The 26,136-nt window shown below is 36.1% G+C and overlaps 2 protein-coding genes across 5 annotated transcripts in view; one reads left to right on the forward strand and one right to left on the reverse strand.

Moving 5' to 3' along the window:
- Positions 1–4,277, reverse strand: part of LOC120525380 (zinc finger containing ubiquitin peptidase 1) — a 42,172-nt gene extending 37,895 nt beyond the window's left edge. For 2 of the 3 annotated variants that reach the window (XM_039747617.1, XM_039747616.1), the window contains exon 1: positions 4,192–4,277. The gene's annotated coding sequence lies outside the window, so the exon portion shown is untranslated. The remainder of the gene's footprint in view (positions 1–4,191) is intronic. The other variant, XM_039747618.1, reaches the window with a different exon arrangement.
- A 4,269-nt stretch (positions 4,278–8,546) lies between these two features.
- The window catches only part of kpna5 (karyopherin alpha 5 (importin alpha 6)), an 84,624-nt gene continuing 67,034 nt past the window's right edge, over positions 8,547–26,136 (forward strand). The window contains exon 1 of one of the 2 annotated variants that reach the window (XM_039747620.1): positions 8,547–8,655. In XM_039747620.1, the coding sequence (XP_039603554.1) occupies positions 8,652–8,655 (4 nt within the window). In that variant the 5' untranslated portion in view covers positions 8,547–8,651. The remainder of the gene's footprint in view (positions 8,656–26,136) is intronic. The other variant, XM_039747619.1, reaches the window with a different exon arrangement.

Consider the following 26,136-nt stretch of genomic DNA (forward strand, 5'->3'; position numbering starts at 1 on the left):
AATAAATCTAACAGCAGAAACTTGTACAATTCATCTAGGCCTGTTCACTTTCTATTTTACCTCCTTTATTTCAAAAATATTCGGCATTTCTCTTACTTGTGCTTTGCCCAGTTTCTAAAATACTGATCCTTGCATCTTGTATTCAATTAAAAATAAATTTAAAAATATTAATTTAAAAATATTGTTTAATGAATATATTAACATTACAGTACTTTGAACAAACAATCAAGCCCTAAACCAACTTACAACTGGCACGTTTTACACCAATCTGGCAATTATGTATAAGAAACAAAAAACATCCAATTCGGACTGCCAAAAAACTGGTGCATCAATAAACTGGTTGACCTTCTTGGCAAACAAGAGCTAAAAATTTCCTGTCCATTGTGCTTATCTGATCTTCTTTTAGATGGAGATCAAAATGGCATACAATATTACTGATGCATCATCATCAGGGTGTTATACAGGTTAAAACCATTCTGTCTTGACTTTTACTCCACAAGAACACCTGAACCGTGTCCAGATTCAAACACAGTGATTTTGCCAATTCCATAGTTTCTGCATATTTAAATAATTTTTGAGTTATAATAAATGAGCAGCAAAAGCCCTTTGCACTTACCTTTGGTGGGCCAACCCTTTGCCGCCATAATAACAACAATGGAAAAAAATAATACACACACCCCAACACACACAGTCTCCTTCTCTATATTTAAAAAAGCCTCTAATTATTCTCTTCATCTTTTATTCAAAAACTTAACAAATATGAAACTTTTAACTGAAGCAAAATTATTAAAAATAAGAATAAATTTTTATAAATCAAACATGTTTCTGAAAAATATATGTTTCACAATTACTAGCACCCCTTTGTTCAATACTTTGTGCAGTTCACAATTTCCCAAGATGACTGCACGGAGTCCTTTCCTATAATGCTTAATGAGGTAGAACAACAGATGGCAAGGAGCTTGAGGTCATTCTTCCATACAGAATCTTCACAACAACATTTTTGTTACAGCTCATTTTTCTTTTATTTAATTTACCAATTGTGTCAATATTAGTGAAACACGCCGTATATATGTGTGGAAATATATAGAAAAAGAATATATCTTATATCATATGATGTTCTAAATTTAATGAATGAATGGGTATAAATGTTTGCCCAGCAGTGTTCAGATATTCCATCCTGAGCTGCATCAAGTAGAGCCCAGATAGGTTCTGGTTCCTGCCACAAAGAAGTGGACTAAGCTGTTCCAATAATGTGGTAACAGGAGACTGGATAGATAGGCATTTCTCCTGAATACAGAATATTTAATTATAACTAAAATGTGGCAAAACCTTCTTAGAATTGCATTTTATGTCATTAGCAATAGTATTTCCTAACGGTATCTCTAATTTCATTAACTCTCATATGCTCACAAGATATAGATTTGGTCAGCACTAAACGTAAATCTTGTTTATAAGCATTTTAGAACTATATTTTGTTCAGTTTTCTTATTTTTCAACTGAGCATATGTTATGTTTTCTATTGTGCTGATCTGGGGCACAAAATTCCCCTGTAATGTTCGTTTACATACATTAAAACCTATGCCACTGTATCCACATTAAAAGAACATTTAGTTTATGAATTTAATGCTTTGCTATATCTTTCTTACTCGATTACTGAGCCTGGAACAGGGGAGAGTCCTTAGGCTTTGGGAAACATCTTGTGTCACCCCAGTCCCGAAGGTATCACATCCTGTAGGAATGAAGCTGGACAGTTTAACATCTGTAGCAGAGAGACGGGCACTAAGCAAACTCCTGTCAATCATGAAGAATCCACTGCATCCACTTAACAGTGTCATCTCCAGGCAGAGGAGTAGCTTCAGTGACAGACTTTTGTCACTGTCTTGCTCCACTGACAGACTGAGGAGATCGTTCCTCCCCCACACTATGCAACCCTTCAATTCCACCCGGGGGAGTAAATGCTAACATTACTCAAAGTTATTGTCTGCTTATACATGCATTTTTATTACTCTTTAATTCAGTATTTTTTTTTTTAATCAGTATACTGCTGCTGGATTATGTGATTTATCTATCTTACTGCAGAAAATAAAACAAAATATGTTGCATTGAAACTTCATTTCAGTTATTGTGCTCTATGATTAATCTGGTTTTCCACTTTGTACTAGTTAATTAAAAGTGTCCAATAATGAATGTGTCCATTTATACAATCCACATTGGGGAGTTACAGTACATATCCAGCATTAAGCTACTATACATGTAGCTTTCTGTTGCAACAAAAAATGAATGACTTAACCAGAAACATGGTGCTAATTTTCCACTTAAAGCAGTCTATAGTGTTTAAACCCATGTTTATGAACAATCTGTTATATAAGACTATTTTATAGTTTGACATTACATCTTTGAGTTCCAGCTCTTGTGCTTCACAATTCATTCATATTCCCCATTTACACCTAGTTAATTAAAGTAGCCACAATACTATAATACACCCCTCTATACTTCATCCATTTACACTACTTACACTGGGTGTTTACAACACACCACATGCATTAACAAGAAAGTAATATAGCATATAAAGCTGTGTTTTAAAACAATTTAGTACTTGTATCTGTGTTTTATAGTTTGCCTATCTTTCTTAGGTAACATCTAAAGTATTTATTCAAACTATACTCATTGCAATCTGTTGAATATGACCAGATTTATTACTGTTGTACAAATAAGCTAATGTACAAATACACACAAGTCATTTTTTTAATGTTTCTAATATTACAAAGAGAATCTTGTTTTTAATTGTACATGATGGTTTTAATTTATTGTTTTGGATTTCGTAAATTACAGTCAATAAATTACAAATCAATCACCCATACAATTATTAATATATCAAATACATTACATTTCACATCAACCACAATATTCATCACCCACCCCATAACATCTATCCCAGTTTATTACCTTTTGGCTAGTAATTACAACATTATGTTTTGCATTATTAAGTATGAATTTTTTTACCTAGTACCTTATTTCAACTCTCAGGGTAAAACTGCCTTAAACACTCTTTAAAACCCCTATCACCTAGTTAAAACTATTTTAAACTAAACTGTGCACGGATGTTTCTAATATTTTACGGCTCCGCCTGCTCTTCTGAAACCGGTTCAAACAGTACAAGTCCCATCTACTCTAAAAGGTACCTCAATACGAGTATATTTGGTAGATATTTAGTTTTTACTGAAACTTAATATAGAAATGTAACAAACAACAACCGGCCTTAAACACACACAAGAATTACCAAATAAATAACTAAAAACTCCAGAAATCTGCACCTCTCTGATCTACTATACTATTAAAGTCGCTGGATATTTCAATCGGATATATTATTTATTTTCCTAGACCAGTTCTCAAAACGTTTAATTTGATACTGTTCCAAGTTCAATTCAAAATCGTCCTTCGAACTAATAAGTTGTAAATAAATTAGCTTTAATTAACATTGTTAAGCCCGTTAATACACTCACACTGCATGTATGCAATCACCATCATACACCTAAGTTGACAGTGGAGCATTAAAGTAGAAGGGCTTAACGTTTTTAACGGCCTCAACAGTAGTTATCCAGCTAACAACAGACTACAGAAAACTCACCCATCGTTTTATGTTGTACCAATGCTTACTTAGCATGCCACAGTTCATTGATTCCATCTTACTCTTTTACGGGATTTCTGCATCCTCTCCGACACTGTCTATTTTTCTCCTTTCTCTCTAAGCTGCCCTGGTATAAGCAAATTTTGGTGTGTGAATGGACATGCTTTAGGTTTTGCTCCAGCCTTGCGCAGTATGACAGGTCAGGTTCTCACAAACGTCCAGCACCTCTTCTTTGGATTAAACTAGTACAAGCATTATATTTTTATACGTTCTTTTCTTATGGCTCTACCCACAATCTGATCATTCGGAAAGGTAACATCTGGAAAAGATCATCTAAAAGTTTAAAAATAAAAATTACCTACGTATTTTTAACATATAAAGGCCGGGAAATCATGATAACATGTTCAGCCCATGAAGTTTTAGTGTGACTGTTTCAAAATCGAAAAGTCGGGTCAGTTACCAAAATTAACAAATATAAATAATCCACATAAAGTGAAAAAGGAAAATCTATCGTTATTATTACTGCTTGTTAGATATAACTTATAAATAAAGTTAATGTTTACCTGTTTCGCAATGTTATTTGTGTTCCTTCTGCAAACTCTTTACTGCATTACCGTGTAAGCTGTACGTAAACTTATTTCCGTATGACGTCAGACGCAAACACACGCTCTACTTGAATCGAATTGGTTAACATAAACCATGTGACCGCAAAAAAAAGGATTTATACAACACATTTTTTATGTCTTTAATGGCTCTGCACTTTATCCTGCAAATCAAACGTATTGCAAGTGACGAAAGAATCTCAACGTTTACTCGATTGACAATTACCAACTAGGAGATCGTTGCTCCAGTTCTTACCATTGACTTCTTTTGTTCACCCACAACAAGTGTGTTAACCTGTCTATCCATGCGTTAAAATATGAACTGACGACAAAACTGTCACAGATGTTGAAAAATTAAAAAAACTTTGGCATTATTTTTATAGACATCTTAGTTTAAAGCGCAATATAAATAAATATTAGAAGCTGCCGTGTTATACTTTGCATTATTTTCTTTGCACTAGTCCATATTTGCTTGGCTTGGAATTTCTGGTCGTTAGGTGTTTAGGAGAGATGGTAGTGGCATATTTAACCATATTTTTTAATGGAATCTTGGAAAGTGAAAGGATGCCTGAGGAGTGGAGAAGAAGTGTACTGGTGCCGATATTTAAGAATAAGGGGAATCTGCAGGACTGCAGTAACTACAGGGGAATAAATCTGATGAGCCACAGCATGAAGTTATGGGAAAGAGTAGTGTAAGCTAGGTTAAGAAGTGAGGTGATGATTAGTGAGCAGCAGTATGGTTTCATGCCAAGAAAGAGCACCACAGATGCAGTGTTTGCTCTGAGGATGTTGATGGAGAAGTTTAGAGAATGCCGGAAGGAGTTGCATTTCATCCTTGTGGACCTGGAGAAAGTAAATGACTGGGTGCCTCGAGAGTAGCTGTGGTATTGTATGAGGAAGTCGGGAGTGGCAGAGAAGTACGTAAGAGTTGTACAGGATATGTACAAGGGAAGTGTGACAGTGGTGAGGTCTGCGGTAGGAGTGACGGATGCATTCGAGATGGAGGTGGGATTACATCAGGGATCGGCTCTGAGCCCTTCCTTATTTGCAATGGTGATGGACAGGTTGACAGATGAGATTAGACAGGAGTCCCTATGGACTATGATGTTTGCTGATGACATTGTGATCTGTAGCGATAGTAGGGAGCAGGTTGAGGAGACCCTGGAGAAGTGGAAATATGCTCTAGAGAGAAGTGGAATGAAGGTCAGTAGAAGCAAGACAGAATACATGTGTGTAAATGAGAGGGAGGTCAGTGGAATGGTGAGGATGCACAGCTTTGTCATCAACAAACTTGACAATGATGTTAGAATCATGTGTAGTCATGCAGTCATACATATTCTGTTCTGTGGATACCCAGTGTTGATGGGGAAGGATGATGGAGTGGGGCAACTAACTCAAACCTGCGGATGTCTGTCTGCCTTTTAAGTAGTTAAAAACCCAACTGCACAGTGAATTGTTTTAGATGCAAGTCCTTGAGTTTGATTATGAGGTTAAAGGGGTTCATTTTGTTAAATACTGAATTATAGTACAGTATATAAATAGCATTCACACATAATTCCCTCTCCTGTTTTTCATGTGGGCCTGTACTGTATGTAAAATCAGTATTATAAATGGATCTATTGGAGCAATACTTAGACTAATTGATCTAGTTCTTTGGGCAGTAATGATAATATGTATTTCTTAATTAACTTCTTGGAACACTTATTGATATAGATGTTGGTGCAACAGGACATCAGTAGTCATTCAGGCAGGTTGCTTGTGATTTCTTAGGTACAGAGACAATGATAGATCTTTTCAAGCCTAAATACTAACATCTAAGCAGTAAAATTTAACATTGACTGTACAGGTTGCCATATATTATATAAAAGAAATGGAAATGTATACACATTTTATACTAATAATGGCTTACAGCTGTGGTTTCAACCTTTTTACACTTGGGGACCAGTGAAAATAGGGGAATTATTTTGGGGAGTGCTAAGACAGAAATAAAAAAAAAAAACATTATTTATATAGTATAAAATGAAAATTCTCTAAAATAATCAGAAACTAATCATCAAAAATGCTAATAAAACTATTTTAAAATTAAATTGAATATAATAGAACTGAAGTTTTTAGAGAGCAATATTTAATTCAATAAAAGCTATGGTGAAATCTGCTGTGGCTTCTTTGCAAGAATACTTGGTAACTGGTGTTGCAGTGTTGCTTCTGACAGATGAAGCACTGCATTGACATTTATTTGGTTTCTCTGATTGTTTTTCATCAGTGCTGGGCTGAAAAATTCTTCTCATACAAATAGTAGAAAATACAGCTAGCAATTTAATAGCTGTAGCGATAGTTCACTGCCAGGGACTACAGTGAAACCAAGCTTTAAGTACTCCTTATTGTAATGGCTAACAGAGTTTCATTTTCTTTCTTTTTTTGTTGCACATTTTGAAATACCAACACATTTCTTTTAAACTTGAAGCACTTGTACTTGGCTTACTTTCAGTGTCATCACTACTTTTCATCTGACTATTGTTTTCGCTTTTATAGAAGATTACTTTTTTTGTTTTGTTTTTTTTCTTTCCATTTTGTAGGTTTTAAATTTTAGAGCAGAATACCACAACAAAGTATTTGCAAACAACCAGGGTTTGCATACCAGGTCCTCCCTGTGTGTAGTATTCATTTTTCTGTGTGAGCTTTCTTTGGGTGCTACAGTTTCATCCCACAGTCCAAAGGAATGCAGGTTCGGTGAATTGGCAATTCTATAACGGTCCTAGTTTGTGCTTGGTGTGTGTGGTCGTGTGTGTGCTCTGTGACAGACTGATGTCCTGTCCAGGGTTTGCTAGCAGGGATAGGCTCCAGTGGATCCCATGCAACCCTGCAGGTTAGAAAATGACTGAAATGTACTCTGCCTGGCCTAAAATACAGTCACCACCTGGATTTAACTAAGCAAAACACTAAATAAGAGCCTTTTATTGAATAAGTACTGCAGTGATTAATATGTTTCAGCTAGCAACAAGTTATTTAACACTAGGATGAAGTGACTACCAGTACCTTCTTATTTCTTAAACTTATTTCATGGAAAAAATGTTATGCTGTTTCAGAAGTGTCAAATTATTGGCCTGCATCAAGAAAAAAAAAATAAGGAGATGGAGATGGCTGAAATTCCTAAAATTGTGTTAAGAACTGTCCAACACATTATTAAAACCTGGAAGGAAAATGGTGAACCATCATCTACAAGGAATAAATGTGGTTGAAAAAAAAATCTCAAATGATTGTGACAGTAGAACTTACAGCTATGTTTAATAGTGAAAGTAACTGCATTTCCACACACACAATGCGAAGAGACTTCAAGGTATTCGCACTAAACAGCTGTATAGCCTTAAGAGAATCACTATTTGAAACCAAAAAAAAAGCTTAATTTTTCTAGGGAGCATAAAAAGTGAACTCTGGATCAACAGAAAAAGGCCATGTGGTCTGATGAGTCCATATTTACCCTGTTCCAAATATGTGCATGAGCGTAAGAAGTGAGGCAGATGTTTTGATGCACCCATCATGCCCACTGCCTGATATGGGGTTGCTTCAACTGGTCAGATCTAGGTTCATCAACGTTATGTGCACAAAAAATGAGGTAATTTGACTACCTGAATATACTGAATGACTAGGTTTTTCCATAAATGGATTTTTTTTCTTCTCTGATGGCACAGGCATATTCCAAGATGATAATGCTAGGATACGTCGGGCTCAAATTGCGACAGCGTGGTCCATGGAACATGAAACATCATTTTCACACTTGGATTGACCACCACAGAGTCCAGACCTTAAGCCAATTGAGAATCTTTTAAATATGCTGAAGCAGACTTTAGGCAGCGGCGAATGCGTGCCGTAATCAAAGCTAAAGGTGGTCCAACAATATATTACATTGTGCGATTTATTTATTTTTTTGGCCAGGCAGTAGTGTACGTATTGTCGACAGGCGAGCTGACGCAATATTAGCAAAACAGGTACTATCATCAAAAGAATGAACCTGACCCCTCCATAGTTCCTTGGCAAACAGTATGTATTCCTACACAGTGCCACTTATACTCGTCGTCCTAGGCACCGCTGTCCCGCTCCACTTCGCTATGTGATCCAAGCGTATAAGCGACAATAATTATTTCACGGACAGGCAGGAAATTTGTGCCAGGCCTGACCGGCTGTTGAAAAACACCTGATTACAGCAAACCATTAATTTCTGACAACTTGTGAATGCATTGAGAAAAGCAACTATGTAATTGAATATCCCCGCCCACATCACGTGGACTGCAGTGGGGGCTTGTGGGAATATTACCTGCCATTGACAGAGAGTGGCGCCATATTGCGCTCAGCTGTTACTAGAGAGAGAAGGCGGTGGTCAGGATTAGAAGCTGCGCACTTGCATTCACTTTCACCTATTTCAAATGGGTAAGGCTTTGTGACTCAATCAGTAGTTTATCGGGAAGTGTTTTTTCCGTAATGCAAATGTGGTTCATCAGTGAGTTAACAGTAGCGATGCATAAAAAGTATATGTATATATGCGCTCCTGTACATGTTGTATTTTTGCATCTACATTTAGTGATCGACTAATTGCGAACCGGCGTCCTAGCCTCATTCCCCTCTGAGTGTTATTTTGTTTTACACAAGGTCTCGTTAATCAGCGTGCCTTTACTTTTTTTGAAAGGTTATCTCTAATGTCACACGTGTTCGAACATTGAAGGCCTGATCTTATTCCTCCGAAATCAAATTCAACATAAGCGATACACTGGTGCTTCGTCCCCCTTGTAGTACTTTCGGTAGATTACATTACGATTGTCTCTTTTCTCCTCAAGGATAGTCCCAAAGCGGAATGTGCTGTGGCCCAACTATAGCCCTTACCGCGATCCTCATCGTTGGGCTTTAATTACCCCCCTTAGAAGAATTCCTTATATTTATAGAAACAAGATTATAACCGTTACACAACATCAACCGGTGGATTTTGGTTGTTCTAAATAGAGACGTTTAGCCACCTACCTATATGTACCTTATTTGCACAATTACTTTGAATGTCAAGGTGTTTCTAATGCTGTGAGGAGAATCAATATCATAATCATTTATTGAACAGGTTGTAAGTAACCTACAAATGCGTCATATTACAGTCCAGATTATTTAGATTAGGTAGTCCCGCCAGTGCAATATGAATGCAAACTTCTCTGTTTTTTCGATTTTTGCCTTGCTGTTCAACAGTTTACTAATTTTCCTACACTGCCAAAATAGCCTGTGTTGTGTTGATTGATTACTGTTTCTCTGTTGTGTAAGTGCCAGAAGCGGATGGACACTCCGATTCACTATGGATTCCAAATAGGAATTTGTTAACAGATTAAAACGGGTAGTTAAATGGGAATATGAACACATCTAATAATTTAGTATTAAAGCAATAATCAGTAAGTCGTCCGTTATATATCTTCATCTACATTCTTGAGTTGTGTCACATTTAAATGCATACAAAACGCACGGTGTACCAAATGGTTCAATCATTTGTTGTACATTACCTGGCACTTTAAAAACTAAGCCGCAGACTTCGTGCTGGCCTAATATTGTTGTTAGAAAGACAATCCAACCTTTTAAGGTTAAAAATATCTGTTTTTTAATTGGCCAGTTAGACAGATAAACAAGCAACACTATATTTACATACACTGCACATCACAGTTAAAAACTGGTAATTGAAAGTAAGGCATCATTAAAAAAACTACATATACCTGCATATGTATTGCTGGTGGCATAACATATTTGTGAATTACAAACTATGATCATCCATCCATATTTTTTTTTATTTTTAAAACCTGCTTCATCCTGAACTGTGTTTTGAGGGAGATGAAGCCTGTCCTAACAAGCACAAGGCAAGAACTGCCCCTGGAAACGGTGCCAGAACTATGATCATCAACTTTTGTATTCAGTTTCAGATTGTTTGTGACCTGATAATGTAGAAATAACAAACTGTACTAGGACTTTGCCCATATATTGATTTTTTTTTATACAGTATTTATTTACAGAGGAAACATTTCCTTCTGCAAAAACTCCTGAAACGAGCAAATTTCTTCAGTAGGTGAATTAATGTATTTATGAATATTTGTGTGTGTGTGTGAGTATATACTGTAAGTATTGAAAACTTTGCATTCACTCACGTATATATCAAAGGACCACTAAATTGACTGAAACAATATAATCAAGGCATTATTAATGTTACAAATGGCAATTATTACTAGAATTGACTAATTTATTACTAACATTTGACTTCAAAGCCCCATTTTTGGTATCCATTACTCCAGGATCTTAAAGGTGAACTCTTATAGCTTATTTTTAAATGCTAATTGGTTATTACAGAAACCTTTATAATTGTGATAGTATAGCTGAACCTTGAGGTAATTCTGTGAGAGAGATTTCCAAGAAGCTGAAGCTTTCCTACAAAGATGTCCACTACTCTTAATTATAAAAGAGGGCAAACTGAACTACCCAAGGAAACGGAAGGCACAGATTGAAAAACTGTACAAGAGCATAAGTACATCAGAATCTGTAATTTGAAAAGCGGACATCTTACTGGTTGTCATTTGGATGTTTCCATCCTTCCTTCCAGCAGGCAGTGTGGTGTAGTGGTTAAGGCATTGGACTTGAAACCCTGAGCTTGCAAGTTCAAATCCTGCTATTGATGCTTTGTGACCCTGAGCAAATTACTCAATCTGCCTAGGCTTCAATTTGAAACCCAAATGAAATGTAACCATTTGTATGATAAATGTTGTAAGCTGCCTGAATAAGGGTGTCAGACAAATAAGTAAATATAATGTAAATAGTACACAAAAAGTACCATTGTCATCTGCAGCAGTTAAAAATAAAATGTTAAAATGGGCCAAAGAATACAGACTTTGGATGGTGAATATCTGCATGATGATACACTTTTTAGTCAGTTCTAACCTTTTTATTTGTCAGTTTTGGATAATGCTTTTTCTTTGAAACTCTGCCTGTAACATATCTTTTTCACTACTGCAGGTGACATGTGTATGTATATATGTGTGTGTAGATATAAAAATCCATATCTGTTCATTTAGTAGTTAGACTATGCTTTCAGTGCACCATTTTGTAATGTATTGCATCTATACATTTTTCATTTTAATATCTGACCCATCACAAAAATTAGCATTGCTGTTGAAAGTCCAATACCAGTTGCCTGATAATTAAGGCAGCAGACAAACCCTGACACTGTAACTTAATATTTAAAATAGAAAAAAATATTGTCAGTAAATTAAGATGAAATATATAGAAATATAATTCTAGTCCATTAAATATCCTGCAGTTTTGCCCTTATTAAATGCTGTTGCAAAAAGAGCAACAGTAAATCATACAAATAAGTAATCCATTCAAGTAACAGTTTTAAAGAAGGTATGGTGGAGAGTTTAAGTTTTAGACCCCGGCAGTTGTAACCTTCAACTACTGTACATCCTTCTGAGTGACAATTGGTGAGCTCTGGTGGAATTAGTACAATCTCTGTCTGCCTTTCTTTTTTTAAATTTCCTTTATTGAGTTGCCGACTGATGAAATGAACAATGCGATGGATTGAATTATTACAGGTGACAAATGCATAGGAATGGGTGTGTCAAGAAGTACATCCTTGAAAGGGCAGGTTGAAAGTGACAACGTAGGTATTGTGAGCTGCAGTTAAATTCTATTGAATTCATTTTCTGAAATGATGATGCTGCTGCATGTGGACCAATAATAGTCTATAATTTATTGTGTACTGGGACAGCTAGTATTAAGTAACGTTTTATTTTTTTATTATATACGAGTTATGAGTTTTTCATCCTATCGTAGAGAGTGAGTCAAGTAACATTTCACAACAACTGTATTTTTAGAGACTTGTACTCATACTCTCATACTTTCAAGGTGATATAGGCTAATCAGTTAATCAAAAGCCATGTTCAAGATCTTAGTTGTCAAACATAATTAGGCTTATCAATGGTTTGGCTTATAAATACGTTTGATATGCAGAAATTATGATTAGCACACAAAAATGGATGAAAAATCATCTGAGAAGGTTAGGAAAGGATTGCATACTGTCTCTGACACATTGGCAATGAGTACTTCAGCAAAAGTGTGTAAAAAAAAAAAAAAAAAAAAACTACTGGGGGCTCCTTCACAATGATGGCAATATGCCTTTTTAATGTTTATGTTGCTGAAATACTGGTAAATAAAAGTCTTGAGGCATCCTTTTAAGTGAAATCCAAAGATGTCCTTTATTTACACCACGTGGTAGAGACTTGCTATTTGATCATCAAGGTAGGAAGGTCTGATTAGTCTTGGGCTGGTGATATACGTAACGCTATGTGATGCATGTGGTCAAAGATACTGCTGTTATGCAGTGTACTGTCTATACCTGCGTGCGTACTTTAAGTAAATCTGGAGGATTATACCAGGTGGCTGTGCAAGAAATCCTCACGGTGAGAAAACAATGTCCAGATTCGCTGTGTTGTGAATTGAGGGAAACCTAATGTTAAAAATTCTTTGCATTGTGAAGCTGTTAAGAAAATGCAAAAAAAAAAAAAAAATGCAACAATGACACAGAAGGTGGTATGTGATACCTTGAGGTCATCATTTCAATGATGTGATATGTGATGCTTATATTGCCTCTACAAGAAACGGATAAAGAAAAGCACCATGAATATTTAAATTTGATGATTTGTTTCACCATGTCAAACCATTCATCAAACATCGAAGCATGCAGATTTATCCTGTTGGAGCTCCATTACTGCTTGCTGTCACACTTTGATAATAAACAATAACATAACTTATCAAAACTTGAACACACACTGCACCCATATTTTTGCTAGTACTGCAACTCATGCATGCATCATATTAATTTCTGACGGTGTGCTCAGAAGATGTGTCAAAAGAACGCTGGGAATGCGTGGCAGCCATGATCATGTGTGTAAGCGTGAAGTATAAACTGGTACTTGGGAGAACAGATCCTGTTTGTTTACATGTAGTAGCTAGTAAACATTTCAGTCACACAAATAAGCACTTGGATAAAAGGCACATTCTAGCTCAGGGGTGGAAGAAGTCGTTCTTGGAGGGCCACAGTGGATACAGATTTTTGATCCAGCTCAGTTGCTTAAGAAGCACTTATTGCTCAAGTAACACTTCTTCATTTTAGTTAACCTTTATTGCTTATTTTAGTCTTAAACAGCTGTGTTCTTGGTTTTTAATTGCTCCCTTATTAGCAATAAGATGCAAATGACAAAAGAAACCAGCATTTCTCCATTTAGCCTGTTTCCATGTACAACAACATTTATTTATATAGCACATTTTCATACAAAAAGTAGCTCAAACTGCTTTACATAATGAAGAAAAGAAAAATAAAAGACAAAATAAGAAATTAAAATAAGACAACATTAGTTAACATAGAAAGGGAGTAAGGTCCGATGGCCAAGGTGGACAGAAAAAAACAAAAAAAACCAGACAGCTGGAGAAAAAAAAATCTGCAGGGGTTCCAGGCCACAGGACCGCCCAGACCCCTCTGGGCATTCTACCTAACATAAATCAAATAGTCCTCTTTTTAGTTCGGGTCCTCACGGAGTCACTTGATGTTAATAGTCAAACAGACTTCTGGCTTTTAATCCATCCATCATTGTTGGAACATCACGGTGCTTTGAGTAGATGGTGGTGGCACAAGCCACCACCAAAAGGACACCGGAAAAGGAAACAAAAGAGAGAGTAGGGGTTAGTGCAGATTTTAGAGCCACCATGAATAGTTATTATAATGAGTTGGATATTCAGAGTATCAGGATTTTAATTACAGTGAAGTTATGAGAAGGCCATGTTAAAGTAATGTGTTTTCAACAGTTTTTTTTGAAGTGCTCCACTGTATTAGCCTGGCGGATTCCTATTGGCAGGCTATTCCAGATTTCAGGTGCATAACCGCAGAAGGCAGCCTCACCACTTCTTTTAAGTTTTGTTCTTGGAATTCTAAGGAGACACTCATTTGAGGATCTGAGGTTACGATTTGGAATATAAGGTGTCAGACATTCCGATAAGATGGGGCGAGATTATTTAAGGCTTTATAAACCATAAGCAGAATTTTAAAGTCAATCCTGAATGACACAGGTAACCAGTGTAGTGACATCAAAACTGGAGAGATGTGCTCAGATTTTCTTTTTCTAGTTAGGATTCTAGCAGCTGCATTCTGTACTAGTTGCAAACGATTTATGTCTTGTCTAGTTCTGTGAGGAGTGCGTTACAGTAATCTAGTCGACTGAAAACCAACGCGTGAACTAATTTCTCAGCATCTTTCAATGATATAAGATGTCTAACTTTTGCTATGTTTCTTAAGTGAAAAAATGCTGTCCTAGTTATCTGATTAATATGCGATTTTAAAATTTAGATTACAGTCAACAGTTACCCCTAAGCTTTTTACCTCCATCTTTACTTTTAATTCTAATGTATCCAGTTTATTTCTAATAGCCTCATTGTATCCATTATTGCCAATCACTAAGATTTCAGTTTTCTCTTTAACTTGAGAAAGTTACTACTCATCCATTCTGAGATACAAGTCAGACATTGTGTTAGTGAATCAAGAGAATCGGGGTCATCAGGTGCTATTGATAAAATACAGCTGTGTGTCATCAGCATAGCTGTGGTAGGTCAGTTTGTGCCCTGAGATAATCTGACCTAATGGAAGCATGTAGATTGAGAAGAGCAACGGACCCAGGATAGAGCCTTGTGGAACACCATATCGGATATTGTGTCTTTGAGTAGTAATTCCCGCAACTAACAAATAATTTTTTCCCTGCCAGGTAGGATTCAAACCAATTTAAGACACTGCCAGAGAGGCCCACCCATTGACTAAGGTAATTTCTAAGAATGTTGTGATCAATGATGTCAAATGCGTCACTCGGATCTAAGAGGATGAGAACAGAGAGATGGCCTCTGTCTGCATTTACCCGCAAATCTTTTACTACTTTAACGAGTGCAGTTTCTGTGCTGTGATTAGTTCTAAAACCTGACTGAAATTTATGAACAATAGCATGTTTATTTAGGTGGTCATTTAGCTGCATAATGACTGCCTTCTCCAGAATTTTACATAAGAAAGGCAGGTTAGAGATGGGTCTAAAATTTTCAAGAGCTAAGGGGTCGAGATTATGTTTCTTAAGTAGGGGTTTAACTACAGCAGTCTTAAGACAGTCTGGGAAGACCCCCATATCTAATGACGAAGTTACTATGTCAAGAACATTATCAATTAGCACGCCCGATACTTATTTGAAAAATTTGTTGGTATTGGGTCAAGGGCCAGGTGGAGGGTTTCAGTTGAGAAATTATTTTATGTAAATCGGGTAAATCTATCCTAGAGAAAGAGTTTAATTTGTTTATAATGGAGTACTGAGGTTTAGGAGGATCCTTAGTGTTGGGGAGATATGCTATGTTATTTCTAATATCATTAATTTTTTGATTGAAAAATACAGCAATAGCCTCACAGGTTTTACTGGAAGTACTTAGGAGGCATTCCTTTGAGATACCTGGGTTTAGCAGATGATCAATCGTCGAGAATAAGACTCTGGGATTACTAGCATTGTTATTTATAATCTTAGAGAAATAGCAGCGCCTCTCAAGACGGACTATGTTATTGTATTCTGTTATTTTAACTTTTAATATTTCATTGTGCATAGTTAGTTCAGTCTTCCTCCCTTTACGCTCAGCTGTACGGCATGTTCTCTTTAAATCAGACACTCTTTGGGTCTTCCATGGTATAACAATGCTAGAAGATTTTTTAACTGTCTTTTCAGGTGCAACTATGTCAACAGCAGCTCTCACTTTAGTATTTAATCTTTCCACCTTACTATTTGCATTATCCTCGCTATTATAGTTGGCACTATAAATGGACTGATGTTTGTAAATTTTAAAGCTGCTGATGAGTCAAAGAAGCGTTTTAGATCTTCCGTGTATATACTAGCATATAAGTCAGGTCTTAGAAATCATAAAATCGGACTCTGACATACACCCGTTCAAAAATGTGACACTTAAACATCTTCTTGCCTCCTCCAATCTCACATCAGTTTCTCAGATGCATTGAATTTTGTTGCAGCAGCGCAGTTACGAATTTCTTTTACTACTTCAACAACATTTAATTTAAAACCAGTTTCATATTTTCTTCTGATTGAATGCTCCATCTTAGATAAGGGATTCCCTTACGATAAAGGAGTAGGAGGGTATGAGATACAAAAAACACAAATCGATGCAAATGTTGCTTTGGAATATTTTGGGTATTACCGTGTGGTCACGTATGCACAATGGAGGTAGAGAGAGAGGGAGAGAGAGAGGTTAGGAGCATGTGCTGATACAGCGCATTGCTGCACCTGCATAGAAAAAAGGCAGTGTGCTCCGTGGTTACTCTTCTCAGGTGGGCATCAGCATATCATAATCTCTTGGACCAATAGTGCGAGTTTTCTGCATTTAACTTATACGACAGCATTATAAAATACCAGGAATTATACGGTAAAAGTGCCTGCTTATCTGCGAGTATATAAGTTATGTGTGTTTATCATGCCCCATTTGGTTTAATTAAATACATGGAATGTAGAGTGAAGAGAAAAAAGTGAAGGACTGAGAATAAGTCATCCATTTTACACTTTATTTGGATGATATCCTTAGAAAGAAAAAAAAATCTAAGATATGAGAATGACCTGACATAGCAGAGTTAAAGCACTAGCAGGCCATGAAATTAAATTATTGGCAAGGATTGTTTTCTGATTAAGCAAGTGTGTTTGAGCAAAAACCTGCAGCCCTCTAGGACTGACTTTGCCATCCCCTGTTCTAGAAATACCCCACTGCCATTGATTATTTTGGACCCTTTGGATGTTATTTCATCATTAAAAGTTTTGTCTGAACATTTTGGCTTACAGAATAAGGCCTGGTTTATACTTCTTGCTCAGAACACTTACGCACATGCATCATGGCTGTCATGCGTTCCCATTCCATTCTTAACGTGCCTTCTGAGCACGTCATCAGATTTTAACACATTGTGTTCCACGAGTTGCTGTACCAGCAAAAATATGGGTGGCATGTGTGTTCAAGTTTTGGTGCATGAAGTCAGCATTGTTATTCACTATCAACATGTGAGGGCAAGCCGTAGTGCAGCTCCAACAGGATAAATCTGTGTGCTTCAGTGTTTGATGAAAGGTTTGATGCGTGAAGTAAATCATCAAACTTTTGCACGTCAGCATTTATGATGTACTGTCTATGCATGAAATGGAGGAAGAAAAGCAAGTGTAACGACATGTTACATTTAAAGGTCTTGCATACCATCTTCTGTGGTGTTGTTGCCTTTTTTGCACTTTCGCAACAACATCAGAGTACAAAGAATTTTTATCTGTAACATCGTTATTCCCTTAACTCACAACACGGTGAAAGCGGATGATGTTTTCTCACTGTGATTTCTTGCACTGCCAGCTGGTGGAATTCTCCAGATTTACTTAAAGTATGCACTCAAGTTATAGACCGTACACTGCTTGCGTAGCAGCAGCGTACTCGTGTGCATGTCGCATTAAGCATATACCAAGCTTAAAATGACTTTTATGTAAAATGTTATCATAGAACTAAGTACAAAGTAAAATGTTATATATGATCTCATTTCCTAATACAAAATGTTCTGGTACAAATTAAGTCATGATGTTCTAGCATTTTTTTTCTCATCACCATAATAATTAATAAAAATTAATCCTAAGTGAAAGTTCAAAAAGAGATTCTATTAAATATAGAATCACCAATTGCTGTTATAAGAAAGTCTTGTTGCCATCTTTAAATTATTGTGGTCCATGTTATAGGACAGTGGTTTGATATCTAAGGTCATAAACAGATCTGGACTCTTGTTGATTTATTTATTTATTTATTTATTTATTTATTTATTTTGCTTTTTCCCTTCTGTAATGGGAAACTGTTGCAGTTTAAAATGAACAGTTGTACTGTAGTGAAACAGACAGTTAAAGTATTCACTTCATTTACTCAAGTATTTGAGAGGGGGAAACTTGTTTGTCATTTGTACATTTTTTATTTATTGAGTTTCTCCAAAAAGACAAATTTCCTCCTGGGAACAAATAAAGTACCATCTCTTTGTTGTCAAAGGACTGGAATGCTCTTTGTCTAGATATAGTAAGAAACACAATAGAATTGCTGCATTTAGATCAATTGATATGACTGATTTACTAAGGCACAGCAACACTTGAAAATTACTGATCTTGCTCTTTTAAGCCAGTTATTTCATCACAATCATTTTATATAGTTGTTTCATGTCAAAACTGTATTCTACAATGAAGCTTTTTTTTTTTTTTTTTTAAATCTTAAAAATACAAGAACAAAGTATCTTACAATGTGACAGAAGGGTACATGGGTCCATACGTCAATGAAAAAGCCTTAAAACTTTCCAAGTATGTCCACGTTAAAGTAGCAAAGGTGTCAATTTAAGAAAACATGCCTTCCGTGTTTAGCGGTCATCATCGTGAAAAGAAAGAAACTAAAAATTATTTTCTCACAGACTTTTTTTCCCTTTTTCTCCTGGAAAAACAGAATTGCAGGAGAACAATTCTGTTTTTCCAGGAGATATACTTGTTAGGGGGCTTGTTGGGATTGTCATAACTTCACCCATGAGAAGTGACCAGGAAATGTATTTTAGCTCCAAAAAAAAACTCTGCAGACTGAAAAACCACAAACCAATTATTGACATTTTTTTAAAAGCATGATAAGTCACTCATGCTGATGATATGGTAATTAAAGGACAATATGTTTGAGTTAGTAAAATTGCTAACACTCATTCCAGTCATACAATAAACAACCACTCTTTCTATGCTAAACCATCTGTACTAAACTTCAACCTAATTACATTTGATTGGCACTGTTAAGTTGGCCCAAGCCTGTATGTAATTTTGTGTGTATTTGCCCTATGATGTACTGGCTCTGCGACCCATGTGGTGTTTTGTGCCTTGCTTCCCTAGGCTTCAGTTTCCCCAAGACCAAACCCTGGATAAGCGGGTTAGTTAGAAGAATGGGGATGCCTATAATATTTGCTTAGTTGTCACATGATTGTGTGCTGTGTGCACATGCTTGCATTATCAGTCCAGCGGCATCAGGCAGTTTCTTTACTCTTCCATATATTGAAAGAAAATAAGCAATTGTAAGTGTACCTTTTTCAGTTGTTATTGTGTACTTGTCTACAGAATTGAGACAATTTACAAGTGGACATTAGCATTCAATAATGGCATTTGGCAATGACTTTCTGATGTGAATCCATTGCCTTGGAGGCAAGTACCTCTTCCCTGTTATATAAGCTGCAGTGAGGACAGTCTTTCCGTGACTGAAACAATGCTGCAGAGGAACAAGAGCAGAGTAGTTGGTGATGTGAAATGAACTGTTGATTTCATTTTAAAATGACTGAATCTCAATACGCTTTTTTTTTTTTTTTTTTAAACCTTCTTAAAACAACATGGGTATGCTGTTTTGAAAGGTGTGTGTAATCTCAAAATGGAGATCAATATTAGATAACATTTTAAGGTTTAAAAAACGTATTCATTAAGTTTTAAAGCTTTTTTTTCAAAATGGAATCTTGATGTTCATAAACTCTTTTTATCAAATGCAAAAGCAGGACCTTTTTTTTAAAAAAAATTATAACATACTCGTATGTTTCACTGTAGGATGCAGTTTCATGAGGCAAACTAGTATGTATGTACAGTATGTGTATATTTTCATTCCATGTTTTGTCTGACTGTTGGTTCTTATACAGTGGATATAAAAAGTCTATACACCCCTGTCAAATTCAGATTCCCCCTTTTCACTAAACAGTTTCTGATTTGTTTTCAACCTCTTTGTATAGATTGCAATTTTGCAATAAAGGTGGAATAAATTCTGACAGAATTTCTCAAAGTTTAATTTTATTATCACCCAAAACCTGCCATTTTGGCAATGGTGTGTAGACTTTTTTTCCTATGTCATCAGCCTGCTTTTCCTTGTAAATGAGCAACTCCCAGAGTAACATTAAACAAACCTCCTTGTGGTAGCTTGGCATTTAATATCAGTCTCTTTTCATTTAGGGTGTGTTGCATTAGACAGAAAGTGATGTTGACTAAGTAATGTAAACAGCAGCAGCAATAGCACATTTTCATACAATGAATGTTGCTCAAAATGCCTTACATGCTGTCAAAGAGAAAGATAAAAGATGAGGAAAAATAAGATTAGGTAATAATACTAATGAATTGGTGAAAAAGAATAAATACATACAATCCTATAAAACATAGATATATAATTAGTAGAAGGGTGGTGTCCTTGTATTCAAGTCTCTGAAGATGAGTCTGTTAAGGTCAGGTGGCTGGGAGGACATAAAAAAAAAAAATCTGCAGGGATTCCATGCCTTAAAGACCAACTAGTCCCTCCTGGGATGTTAAAGAATATAGAAAAACTGATTTAATAATTTTAAAATGGAATGGTTTTAATTGTTGCAAAAGTTAGACTTGTATATACTTCAATTCCTATTCAAGGAGAACATTCTAAATGTTTTTCTATTAACATAGAATTAGAAAAATGTTTAAATTTCTGCTGCATGCTATAAAAATTGTAATTGTGGTAGTAGAAATTGGTACTGTAAACATGTTAATAACACATTTTAAGCATAACTACATTTTCATTTAAAAGTTGTAGTGTCTGGTTACACTCTTTCTGTATAAGCTATTATTGGTGAGTTTATTGTAGTCCCCTACTGTGTGCTCACAGGCATCGTAGCCTTTCTATCTTTGGCATTTGTGATAATCTTTTGGTTAAGATTCATTGTGCTGCCAAATTCCTTACTCTCTCTGTTGTATACTGCTACATATCTGACCTATGTATGTATGGTCCACTGAGCTTGTAATGTAAATGTGGGCTCTAAAATTAGAAATAAAAATAGGTGAAGGTTATTCACAAATTGAAAAAATTGAAAAGCAGGTTAGAATCTGTATAGCCGCCTTCAATTTCTTGGCATGGTTAACCTTGTAATTGGGTGGGTGCGTGTGTGTGTGCACGCATGTGTACGCATGTGTGTTTGAGAGAGAGAGGGTAATTTCCTGTGGTCTGGGACAGTCATACTAATTTCTAAAATGCTATCGAAGAAAATACTTTCAAATCGCATGTATTCAACAGTCATGCAGGTTAGGTGGATTGGCGATTCTAAATTGGCCCTAGTGTGTGCTTGGTGTGTGGGTGTGTTTGTGTGTGTCCTGCGGTGGGTTGGCACCCTGCCCAGGATTGGTTCCTGCCTTGTGCCCTGTGTTGGCTGGGATTGGCTCCAGCGGACCCCCGTGACCCTATTCGGATTCAGCGGGTTAGAAACTGGATGGATGGATGGATGTATTCAACAGTGTAGCAGGGTGCAACACTAAGGGCTAAGTTATACTGTACTTCACACTCAGAACATGTACACATACACATCATAGCTGCCATGCTTTCCCAGAGTTCTTTTGACATGTTCTCCAAGCATGTCCTCAGAAATTAACGCAACACATGTGGGAAGTGCAGTACCAGCAAAAATATGGGTGCCTCGTGTGTTCAAGTTTTGGTACGTGATCACATCATTGTTTACTTTCAACATGTGATGGTTGGCAGGCAGCTCCAGCAGGATAAATGTGCATGTTTTGATGTTTGATGAATGGTTCAATGCGGTGAAGCAAATCGTCAAACTTAAATGCTGTCGTGCAGGTGTCTTCATGGTGCTTTTCTTTATCCATTCTTGCATAGGCAATACAAGTGTCGCATATCCCCCATTGTAATGACGAAATACATTTAAAGGTATCACATACTGTCTCAACACTGTGTCGCTTATTGTTGTTTTTTATTTATTTATTTTTGGCACCTTCACAGGAACATCAAAATGCAAATAATTTTTAACCTCTCTCTTCCCTCAACTCACAACACAACTAATCCGGATTTTTCTCCCCATGATGATTTCTCATACTGACAACTGGTGGAATCCTCCAGATTTACTTAAAAGCATGCAGTCAAGTATAGACGGTGCACTGCTTGGATAGCAGCAGCATCCTCCAGCTCATGAGTTGCATTGCATAGCATTAAGAATATGCCCAGCCTAACTTTTAAGTTAGCTTTTGGTTGTTGAAACTGAAAATATGGTTGCCATTTTTAACAGCCTATATATGGAATAATTAAGATGCTGTTATTTTTACTTTTTTATTCTAATATTGAGTGTAAATATACAACACTACTTGTCTGTTCTGTCTTTATTTTATTTGGTCTATATAATAATTCCTAATGTTTTTTTTACTTTCCTACTGCAAACAAAATCCCTCTAACATAATCCAGACTACCTAGCCTATGCATTTATACATCCACTTAACAATGAAACCGTAACATAAAAGAATTTTAAAAGTTTATTACCTAAATTACCTAACTTCTTTTTAGCATTTGTGTTTAAGTCTGGTACTGTGGACCAGCAAATAAAAATAAATTACTTAAATGATCCTAAACTACCAGCAATGGCTTCATTATGCTAACACACCAAAAATGAAAATGTTTTTCTGCTTTTGACTGCTTTCTTAAAAGCAAATTGCCCCAGATCATACTAGTCTAAACATTGGGAATCCCTTCACAGCGTTCCAGACAAAATTTCCCCCCAAGATGCCAAAAGAAAATGTCTGTGCCAAATAATCAAATGTGCAAAATGAAAAAATATTAATCTTTCAGTCTTATACCTTTCTAACCTCCGTGTATGTGCACCAAATTCTGGGGATCCTAGAAGTCCAGATATAAGTCTTATGTCATATATTAAAAGTGTATTCTTATAATTAAACTGTAGATCACTTATGTTTAGCTGTATTTTTTATTAATGAAACAATTCTATAGGCTTATTGTTCAGTGACCATTAAATACTAAAATAAAAAATACAAATTTCCTTAAAATACATACTGTAACTAATAAAATGTGTACAAAAATATTTATCCATAATACATACGGCTTTAAAGAAAATAAGAGTTCTCATTATTACAAGCTGTTATTGTTTAATTTTTTCTGTAATATACCAATCTGAAACAAGACTTAATAAAAAAACAGTTTTCACCATTTCTCTAGCTACAAAAATATTCTCACACTGAGTTAATTGATATTTGAAAATGTAATCTCTGGTTAAATATAAATATACATGCACTTATGCATTTAAATTTTATATCATTAATTGCACTACAGCTTTTTGTTAGGTGTTTTTTTTTTTTTTTTCAGTGTATCAACTAGACATTTGTAATTGAGGTGTAAATATAAAATATTGATTTGGTACTTGTTTATTACCAAAACTTGTGCAGTATGACACACAACAACAAATAATAAACACAGAATTTGTTTTTTTTTTTTTTTTTAGATTTATACTATTTACTAAGTTTATTTTAAAAGTTTTTTCTTGCATCTTTTTGTTGAAATGTAAACAAATGTCTCATTACACTTTTAATTTGTAAGTTATTTTGGATAAGACTTGTTTAATCAAGTTTCAGTTCGGGCGGCAGAGTCTGTACGGCACCAGGCAGGCGACCACCTTGGATGGGGCGGCAGGGACAACGCGCAAAGTGCACGCCGCATGGCCACAGGACTCACGGCCGATGAAGCAGCTAACCCCTGTGTTTCTTGCATCTTTTAACACTAGAATTACCAAAGCATACGAAAAAAGCCTTGCTTAACAGGGAGTGTGATAGTACCTAAAGCTGTATAGGCTAAAAAATATATTATTTATTTGGAACAGATGCATTTCATGTGTATTCTGTATCTACAAAGATCTATGTAAGTGTAGGATGACAGGAAATGCAAGAAATGTTGAACACATACTTAAAAGACAAACTTTTCATGTTTTAGTACTAACGACAAAATTTTGACATGAAGTGTATAATGTGTGAAGACTGAAGTCCAAATATCAAATAAGCACTTTCACAAAACGTACAAATAGAGCAAGTGCACTTTTATTCAAAACTATAACCGAAGAAAAAGAAATTGGTTTAGTTTTGTTCGTTCTGATGACTTCTTTGGGAGTACAGCGGTAAGAATTGCTGATTCCTATTCAAACGGTCTCAGGTTCAAGCCTTCTTGTATCCTGCAATTAACGTTTTGAGTAGTGAACTGCTCTTATTGTTACTATTATGCAGTAAAAACATACAGTTGATTTGAGACTGTAACAGCTAGTGTAACTGTATGGTACTTGTAAAGGTTAGCGTTTTTTTTTTTTTAATTCAGATTTATTCTCTCAGTTGCGTTCTCACTTGCCCCGATCTGACACTGCTGTTTTCAAATAAATATGTACTATAACAGAGGTGAACTCTGATGAGTACAAGGGTTCTACATCAGAAAAAGAGAACAGGAGCCCTCCCTGCAAGAAATGAACACTCGCATATAAGAACAATGCAGCTGCACCAGGTGTAAAGGCGAAAGATGGCACCGTTTGGATGGAGGACAAGGTCCGGCGTCATCCTGCCCCACACCTGTCCTTCAACGAAACAGCATGGCTTACAGAGCTCGCCTACAAAGTTCTGTTTGTGATTATGTTTTGTGGTGGTCTTTACATAAGAAACATTTATATGTTACTTGTATAAAAGCCAGATCGAATGTTGTTTACCTTGATTTATTTACAGTCATCCCTCGCTATATCGCGCTTCGACTTTCGCGGCTTCACTCTCTCGTGGATTTTACATGTAAGCACATCTAAATATATATCACAGATTTTTCGCTGGTTCGCCACTTTCTGTGGACAGTGGGTCTTTTAATTTAGGTTACATGCTTCCTCAGTTCGATTGCCCAGTTGATTTCATACAAGGGACACTATTGGCGGATGGCTTAGAAGCTACCCAATCAGAGCATGTATTACATATTAACTAAAACTCCTCAATGCTATAAGATATGCTTCCCGCGTGGTGCTTGTTTTGTTTGCTTCTCTCTATCTCTCTCTGCCTGACGGAGGGGGTGTGAGCAGAGGGGCTGTTTGCCTAAAAGATACGGACGCTCCTCTACAAAATGCCGCTTTATCGTGGTGCTTCTGTATACTTAAAAGCACGTATTGATTTTTTGATTGTTTGCTTTTCTTAGCGAGCGCTCTCTGACATTCTCTGCTCCTGACGGCGCTTCTTTGAAGATAAGATATGTTTGCATTCTTTTAATTGTGAGAAAGAACTGTCATCTCTATCTTGTAAGGAAGCACAGTTTAAACGTTTGAATAAAGGGTGTTATTTCATGTCTAGAGGGCTCTAATAATGTTAACAGGGTGGGAGAGTTTATAAGGGCTTAAAATATATAAAAATAACTACACAAACATATGGTTTCTACTTCGCGGATTTTCACCTATCGCGGGTTGATCTGGAACGCAACCCCCGCGATCGAGGGGGGATTACTGTACTTCTCTTTCTACAATGTAAAGTCCCAAGTAGACTGCAGAGCGTCCAGTGCTTGATCGACAAGGGCATGCTCACAAATTACATGTGCAATGCCACGAAAAATGTCTGCTGACACTACTGTACACGAAACATGGTACAAGAACCAGTTGGACTTCTTTTTTGGGCACAAACACTGTCCAGATCTAAACACTAACGTGGAGAATCACTTTGTAGGCTTTGGCAATTATAGTGTTAACTGGAAAAAGAAAAGATAAAGATGCTGCATTTTAAGCAAGCCTTTTGTCCAAACTCAAGTGAGTTCCGTTTTAGATAAAGTTCTGAATTCCTTAAAGTATCTTTTCTTGATGTCTGTCTAGTTACACAGGATAACTTTACAGATCTCTCCCCAGTTTATTACTTCACTTTCTTTAAAATCGATATACCTAATATACAAATTGCTTGTCCACTTTAATACAAGCTTCTACTTGCTGCCCTTTGTTTATACTGCAGGAAGTTT

Source organism: Polypterus senegalus, chromosome 3, assembly GCF_016835505.1.
Source record: "Polypterus senegalus isolate Bchr_013 chromosome 3, ASM1683550v1, whole genome shotgun sequence".
NCBI lineage: Eukaryota > Metazoa > Chordata > Cladistia > Polypteriformes > Polypteridae > Polypterus > Polypterus senegalus.